An 8,740-nucleotide genomic window follows, 5' to 3' on the forward strand; every position below is an offset into this window, starting at 1 on the left:
GCTGACTTGAAATTATTGTTTAACACAGAACAGTATTTACATTCACGACTTTGGACTTAGTGAGCAGTAAGGTGCTTGAACCTGTGTTCAAACGACAGTGATATCGGTCATTTGGCCAGTCAAGGCTATGCCAGTCCCCTGCAAAAGCAAGTCAGCTCATTCCATCCCATTACCTACTCCATTTTGATGAGGTATTATAATTAGGTTGACACGTCAACTCTGATTTTCTCTCCCAATATGATGTGTGTTCAGCATTTTCTGCTTGTTCTTTTCAGTGCATTCAGCTCTTTTACTCTGTGTGTTTTTACTCTTCAGCTACTTAATTCCTTTTTGAAATCCATGTTTCAAACTACCTTCACCATTCATTCAGATAAATTGTTATGATTTACAAATGTAATGATTCATTTCTTGTCATGCCACCTTTGCCTTATTTGCTGAAATTACCTTAAATCTAGATCTTCTGGTTCTCAACCCTTCTGCCAATGTGATCAGTTCACTTTTCCTTTCCCACTAATCTGTCTGTTGTATATTCATCTTCTTGAAATGCATAAAGGTGGGTGAACTCCTGGACCTGATCAGGTGTACCCCAGGACTTTGTGAGAACCTCAGGCAGTGATTTCTGGGCCTCTTGCTGAGATACTTGTATCATCGATAGCCACAGGTGAGGTGCAGGAAGACTGCAGGTTGGTTAATGTGGCACCATTATTTAAAAAAAGGTGGTAAGGAAAAGCCAGGGAACTATAGACCAGTGAGCCTGATGTTGATGGTGAGTAAGTCGTTGGAGGGACAGGATTTACATGTGTTTAGAAAGGCATGGACTGATTAGGATAGTCAACGTGGCTTCATACATGGGAAATTGTGTCTCACAAACTGGATTGAGATTTTTCTCGAAGTGATGAAAAATGTTGTTGAAGGCAAAGTGGATTTCAGCAAACCATTCAACAAAGTTCCACATGGTAGACTGGTTAGCAAGCTTGGATCACTTGGAATACAGGGAGCGCTAGCCATTTGGACACAGAATTGGCTAAAAGGTAGGAGACAGAGGGTGATGGTAGAGGGTTGCTTTTTGTAGTGGAGGACTGTAACCAGCAGTGTGCCGCAAGATTGGTGCTGAGTCCACTGCTTTTTTGACATTTATATAAATGATTTGTATGTGAATATAGGAGGTAGGGTTCGTAAGTTTGCACAAGACACCAAAATTGGAGGTGTAGTGGACAGCGAAGAAGGTTACCTCAGAGTGCAATGGGACCTTGATCAGGTGGGCAAATCGGCTGAGGAGTGGAAAATGAGTTTAATTTAGAAAAATGTGAGGTGTTGTATTTTGGTAAGGCAAATGGTAAGCTACTGGGGAGTGTTGCTGAACAAATAGACGTTGGAATGCAGGTTCGTAGTTCATTGAAAGTGGAGTCACAGGTAGACAGGGTTAGTGAAGGCGGCGTTTTGTACGCTTGCCTTTATTGGTCAGTGGATTGAGTATAGGTGTTGGGAGGTCATGTTGTGGCTGCACAGGACATTGGTTAGGCCTCTTTCAGCCATTCTATTCTGGTTTCCCTGCTATAGGACAGATGTTGTTAAACTTGAAAGGATTCAGAAAAGATTTACAAGCTGGGGTGGAGGGTTTGAGCTATAGGGAGAGGCTGAATAGGCTTGACTATTTTCCCTGGAGCTTCAGAGGCTGAGGGGTGACCTTCGAGCCTTATAAAATCATGAAGGGTGTGAATAACGTAAATAGACAAAGTGTTTTCCCCAAGATAGTAGAGTCCAAAACTAGAGGACGTAGATTCAAGGTGAGAGGCAAAAGATTTAAAAGGGACCTAAAGGGCAACTTTTTCACATAGAGGGAGTTGTGTGTATGGAATGAACTGCCAGAGGAGGTGGTTGAGGCTTGTACAATTACAAGATTTAAAAGGCATCTGGATGGGTACGTGGACAGGAAGTCTTTAGAGCAATATGGGCCAAATGCTGGCAAATGGAACTGGATTAATTTAGTACATCTGGTCAGCATGGACGAGTTGGACCAAAGGTTCTGTTCTTGTGCTGTACAACTCTGACTGTCTGTTCATGACATGGTCCATGTGCAGTACTGGCCCACAGTGAGGATGGTTTTTATTTGTTGTCTGGCCCCAGGACCATGCTAAAGATAATCGATTTACAACACATCTGGCTGTGCAAGCCGTACACTCATAAGGTGTTTTGAACCATCAGCAACAGCAGGTTCTGTCGTACATGAAAATGACAGGAAGTAATGTATACACTCAACCTCTGGATTCTGTTGACTGAAAATATATAAAAACATACAATTGTGCACACTAATTTTGTAATACAATATCCCTTGAATGGTCAACTTCATTGTTGCAGTTCTGGAATCCACATTATATGAGGGATCGATAGCTTTGGAGAGGGTGCAGAGGAAATTTACCAGCATCTAGCCTGGGCAGGAGAGTTTCAGTTAAGAAGGGAGACTGGGCAGACTGAGGTTGTTTCCTTTAGAGCAGAGGAGATTGAGAGGGAACATGATTATAGATGTATAAACTTGAGGGACATAGATAGGATAGACAGGAAGAAGCTTTTCCCCTTGATGGAGGGTTCAAATACCAGGGAACATTGATTTAAGGTAAGGGGAAGAATGTTAGAGGAGATGTAAGGAAAAGCTTTTTCTCCCTGAGGATGCGAGAGAGGTAGCAAGAGCAGTAAGCAAAGAATACAGTAGCTTCAGCTTTATTAATCGGGGCATAGTGACACTTGTTAGATCTCAACTTGAGTATTATGTGCAGTTCTGGGTGCCATATTATAGGATGGATGTGAATGCATTGGAGGGTGTATAAGTGGTTTACAAGAATGGTTCTGGGGTGAGGATAGTTATGAGGGTAGAAATAAGTTGTGACCGTTCTCCTTGGAGAGAAGAAGGCTAAGAGTAGTTTTGATAGAGGTTTTCAAAATCATGAACAAGTTGGATAGAATAGATAGGGAGGAACTGTTGCTGCTCATGAAAGGAACGAGAGGACATAGATTTAGAGTGATCTGCAAAAGAAGCAAAGGTAAAATGAAGAAATACTTTTTCATTCAGTGAGTAGTTAGTGTCTGGAATGCACTTTCGAGAAGTGTGGTGGAGGCAGGCTTATCTGAGGCATTCAAGAGGCCAAGTTTTAATTATTTGGATAAAAAGAATGCGCAAGGGTATGGAGGGAAAAAACAAGAGTCCGGCACGAGGTAATGATGACAATTTAACAAGTTGGTGCAGGCATAATGTACTGAATTGTCTCCTTTTGTGCTTTAAAACTTCAGTGATGTCAAAACATATATTTCACCTCTGAACATAATGGCTTTGTTCAGTTTAATAGCATTGCCTTGGAAAACAAGACTACCACAGTTAAGTAATTTTTTAAAATAAAAATCAAGGATTTTTCCATCAAATGTTTATCTATTAAACTGTCTTCGGTCCCTTGAGATATGACAGTAATTTAGTCAAGTTCAGCATTAATGCTTCTATTAAACCCGTTCATTGTTGAAGTTCATAGAATTCCTACAGTGCAGAAGCAGGCCATTCGGCCCATTGAGTCTGCACCACCTTCTGAAGATCATTCCACCCAGACCCATCCCTATAACCCCGCATTTCTCATGGCTAATACATCTAGACTGCACATCGCTGAACACAATGGGCAATTTAGCATGGCCAGTTCATCTGACTTACATATCTTTTTAGATTAGACTTCAGTTAAACAGAAGGTGCAGTACCCACTTCAAAGAAAGTGTTCAATGTGAAGTTGTGAAGGACTAACCTGAGAAGTGGACTGATGTGGAAGTCAACCAGAATGAACAGATAAAAGATCATGCAGATTAAGATTGAGGGTCTTCAGGAGGAAAGGGTTTGAATAGGAGGAAATCACTAAAGCCGCGCAGAATGAGCAGGCCAGTACAGATGAAGAGCTCTTTCATTGAATCCCTTCAGTGTGGTAGCTGGCCATTCAGCCCGACAAGTCCACACTGACTCTCCAAAAAGCGTCCCACTCAGACTTAACCCCCCTACCCTGTCATCCTGCATTTCCCATGGTTAATCCACCTAACCTGCACATCTTTGGACTCTGGGTGGAAACCGGAACACCCGGAGGCAACCCACGCAGACAAGGGGAGAATGTGCAAACTCCACACAGACAGTTGCCCAAGCTGGAATTGAACCCAGGTCCCTGGTGCTGTAAGGCAGCAGTGCTATTCACTTAGTCACTGTGCTGTCCCTACATCTGGTAGCATTGTTGAGCGTTCCAAGTCCTGGTTTCAATTCCTGGAAAAGCACATTGATGGAAATTGAGAGCAGAGCAGGCTGATAAGGCAGTCATGTAATTGAAGAATGCTTTTCAGTGCTGAATTCTCTGGAACAAGTCAGATTAGAACAGAGGAAGATGGACTGAGCCTGGTTTATATGTTGAAAGTCCAGTAATTTGATGCTAACGTTCTGTTTGAAATATTGTTCATTTTGAGCTGGTTCTGGTAATTTTGTCCGCAAGGGATTAACTAGGTGGGCAACGTTGTCTAGTTTTATCTTTCAAGCATCTCATTCAAAAAGCAAATCCAGCTTTGTGCAGCAAGATCACATGGCTATCTTACTTTAATGAATGCTGATGAGCAGTTCCAAAATGGAAAGTTGTTGCTTTGTTCTTCATATTTTCCCTAACTTGTCAGTAGGTTGAGGTTCTGTATTACTTGCAAGTCTGTATTGAGGAAATGTGGCTCCAACTAACGCTCAACTCATGACAGCCAAGCGCCCTATTTGGACTTCATTAATAGCCATGAACCTTCAGTTGCTTGTTGGTTGGGTGATGGATAGTTAATTTATTCTTGGAAGGTTACTTAGGCTTTTAAGTGTTTTTTTTACTGGTCTGATGGGGAGATTGATAGTAAAAATTGTAATTGGGCTGCTACTTAGGGCTTTATGCCTATTAGCTCTGGTAAACTTGGTGTGTAGCTGTTTATTTGATATTGTGGTGATCCAAGATTAAGCATTCTGGACTTTGTGGCTGCAATGCAGGAATCATTTTCATTCAAGGATGGAATTTTAGTACTGTTATTACCTTAGATCAAGCAACTCAAAACTGGCCTCCATGACTGTGGGCCAAAGGTAGCAGCACCACTGTATTCTGCCACAATCTGTGACCTCATGGCCTGAAATATTACTGTCACAACCATTACCAACATACCAGAGGCCCAACCAATGTGGAATGCAAGGGGAGATACCAGGCTGCGTGGCAGACACCCCTAAAAATAGAATGCTTTTTTAAAAAAATACGCTTGAAGCAACAGAAGTGGCCTTGAATAATGAGTTTTATAGGAATCATCAATTTGTCTACAGATAATCTTATTTGACACGGAATCATTTTGTATGTTTAAATTTTACAGGTGATGGTCCATTTCCAGGGGTTATTGATCTGTATGGGTCAACTGGTGGGATTATTGAGTATCGAGCTAGTCTCTTAGCAAACCATGGATTTGTTACATTGGCTTTAGCGTATTTTGGATTTGAAGACCTTCCAAAGAATTTTATGAATCTCGATCTGGAATATTTTGAAGAAGCTGTGAACTTCTTGAGAAGACATCCAAAGGTAACGTGCTTTGAATCTATTTAGAAAATAGTTTTACGAAATAATTTATGCGAAGGTACAGGTAAAGACGAACAGATCCACAAGGCTAAAATGCAGACATGAGGCAACCTATATCAACTAACTCAGCCCCATGCCACTACAGTCAAACCCTTCACAGGTAAGCATAAAAGGCAACTCCTTCAGGCAATTCCCAGGATTTCCCTTCAAATCATGAAGGTATTAAACAAACCTAGGGAGGTTGCAGTGGCTGCAGTTAACCATGTAGTTTCTGTAAGTTGTTGAAAATCTTACCCCACTAAGATTCATAGTGTCATAGAGATATACAGCATAGAAACAGACCCTTCGGTCCAAATCTTCCATGCTAACCAGATATCCTAAATAAATCTAGTCCCATTTGACAGCATCTGGCCCATATCCCTCTCAACCCTTCCTATTCATGTACCCAGCCTGATGCCTTTTAAATGTTATAATTGTACCAGCCTCCACCACTTCCTCTGGCAGCTCATTCCATACACGTACCACCCTCTGCGTGAAAAAGTTGCCTCTTGGGTACCTTTTACATCTTTCCCCTCTCACCTTAAACCTATGCCCTCTATGTTTGGATTCCCTTGCCCTTGGGAAAATACCCTTGTCTATTTACCCTATCCATGTCCCTCACAATTTTATAAACTTCTATAACGTCATCCCTCAGCCTCTGACTCTCCAGGGAAAATAGCCCCAGTCTATTTAGTCTCTTCCTATAGGACAAACCCTCCATCAGCCGATCTGATCAAGATCCCATCGTACCCTGAGTAACATTCTTTCCTGTCCACTCCACCTCCAATTTTGGTGTCATCTGCAAAATTATTAACCATATCCTCTATGTTCACATCCAAATCATTTATACAAATGACAAAAAGCAGTGGGCCCAGCAGTGATCCATGTGGCACACTGCTGGTCACAGACCTCCAGTCTGAAAGGCAACCCTCCACCACCACCCTCTGTCTTCTACCTTCGAGCCAGTTCTCTATGGAAATAGCTAGTTCTCCCACTAATCCGTGTGATTTAACCTTGCTAACTAGTCTACCTTGTTTTAGAAGGAATGTTCATGATACACACTAGAATCATGCATTTCAAGACCCTGTACATTCTGTGAAATCTTGAGGCACTGGGGAAGGTAACACAAGATTTACAAGGATGAGTAAGATTTACAAAGATGATCTAACCTGAATGGAAAACCGTTCTTGAGAAAGAGACTGATAGGTGGTCTGACAGAGGTCTTTAAGGTTATGAAAAGGCTAAATAGGGTGAATGTACATAAGTATTTCCACTTGTGAGGGAGACCAGAACTAGGAGAAACATTCGTTACCTTGAGAGTGGCTGGAACGTTGAAATCACTACCACAGGATAAAGCTGCTGTGACTGGCAATGCTGCATTTAAAAGGAAGCTCATTAAATGTATGGGGGTGAAAAAAGAGCAGGGTATGATGAAGAATGTAAGAAGACTCGATCGTATTGAAAAGGTTCAGAAAAGATTTACAAGATGTTACAACAGGGTTGGAGGGTTTGAGCTATAGGGAGAGGCTGAATAGGCTGGGGCTATTTTCCCTGGATTGTTCGGAGGCTGAGGGGTGACCTTTATAGAGGTTTCTAAAATCATGAGGAGCATGTATAGGGTGAATAGACAAGGTCTTTTTCCTAGGGTAGGGGAGTCGAAAACTAGAGGGCATAGGTTTACAGTGAGAGGGGAAAGATTTAAAAGGGACCTAAGGGGCAGCATTTTCACTCGGAGGGTGGTGCGTGTATGAAATGAGTTGCCAGAGGAGGTGGTGGAGGCTGGTACAATTACAAGATTTAAATGGCATCTGCAGGGGTACGTGAATAGGAAGGGTTTAGTGGGGTATGGGTCAAATGCTGGCAAATAGGACTAGATTAATTTAGTACATCTAGTCGGCCTGGACAAGTTGGGCCGAAGGATATGTTTCTGTTCTGTATAACTATATCAGCATTGACCTGTGAGTAAATGGCTTGTGCATGTGATGTAAATATCATGTAAACTAACTTGCTGCTTTTGTCATTATTGTATATTTCATCCTGCTGCTGATTCAGAGTTTATGCCTCCTTCTTCAGAGTCACCGGACTCGAAACGTTAACTCTGTTTTCTCTGCACAGATGTTGCCAGCTTTTGTTTTAGATCTCCAGCATCTGCAGTTCTTTGTTTTGGTTTTGCTTAGTTTAGTGAAGGTTTTTATAGTACAGCAGTTGAAATGTTAATTTGTTTGCCATCATCTTTTTCAGGTTAAGGGTCCAGGAGTTGGAGCAATAGGAATTTCAAAAGGAGGAGATCTAGTTCTATCAATGACCACATTTTTGCAACATGTGATAGCAGCAGTTAGTATTGGTGGATGCAATGCTAACACATTGGGGAACCTGCACTACAAAAACGTCACTCTTCCTGGTCTCGGTGTTACTTTAGAAAGAACCAAATTTTTAGAATCCAAGCTGATTGATATCTCTGAGGTGACAAATAACCCAATGGAGGAAGAAAACAAAGATTGTGTTATCCCAATAGAAGAGGCTAGGGGGCATTTTTTGTTTGTAGTTGGAGAAGATGACAAGAATTGGGCAACTTCAGTCTACGCTGAGCAGGCTGTGAAAAAACTAAAAGAAAATGGCAAAGAGAATTATGAACTTATTACTTATCCTGAGGCTGGACATCTCCTGGAGCCCTCATATTTTCCATTTTGCTATGCTTCTTTTCATCGGTTGGTGGGACAGCCTGTGGTATGGGGAGGGAAAATGAAGCCACACGCACTGGCACAGATAGACCTGTGGCCAAAGATCCAGTCATTTCTACAAAAACATCTCGAACATCAGAGCAAATTGTGAACCTATTCAGTCTTCACAAAATTAGTGAATAAATTGCATTTTTTTGGGTTTAGTTTAATCCAATTTATAGATTGGAAAAACAGATTTCCTCTTCTTGTATAGCTATATTTCACTCAGCATTTAAATATGTAACCTATTGTTTTGCTTTGCAAAAACTGCAATTTTTTAACTTCCTGAATTCCAAAACTCGACTGTAATTTTTACTTGCTAGTTATAATATAGCAATGACATTTGACTGAGCAAAATGTTATGGAGGAGTAAAACAACTTTTGAATTAA

At 41.4% G+C, this 8,740-nt stretch overlaps 1 protein-coding gene across 1 annotated transcript in view; it reads left to right on the top strand.

The window, feature by feature from the left end:
- LOC109930449 (acyl-coenzyme A thioesterase 1-like) overlaps positions 1 to 8,740 on the top strand; it is a 9,354-nt gene extending 614 nt beyond the window's left edge. Inside the window, exons 2-3 of the mRNA XM_048599838.1 lie at positions 5,392 to 5,594; positions 7,872 to 8,740. Of these exons, the coding sequence (XP_048455795.1) occupies positions 5,392 to 5,594; positions 7,872 to 8,462 (794 nt within the window). The 3' untranslated portion in view covers positions 8,463 to 8,740. The remainder of the gene's footprint in view (positions 1 to 5,391; positions 5,595 to 7,871) is intronic.

Source organism: Rhincodon typus, chromosome 8 (assembly GCF_021869965.1).
Source record: "Rhincodon typus isolate 14 chromosome 8, sRhiTyp1.1, whole genome shotgun sequence".
In the NCBI taxonomy this organism is placed as follows: domain Eukaryota; kingdom Metazoa; phylum Chordata; class Chondrichthyes; order Orectolobiformes; family Rhincodontidae; genus Rhincodon; species Rhincodon typus.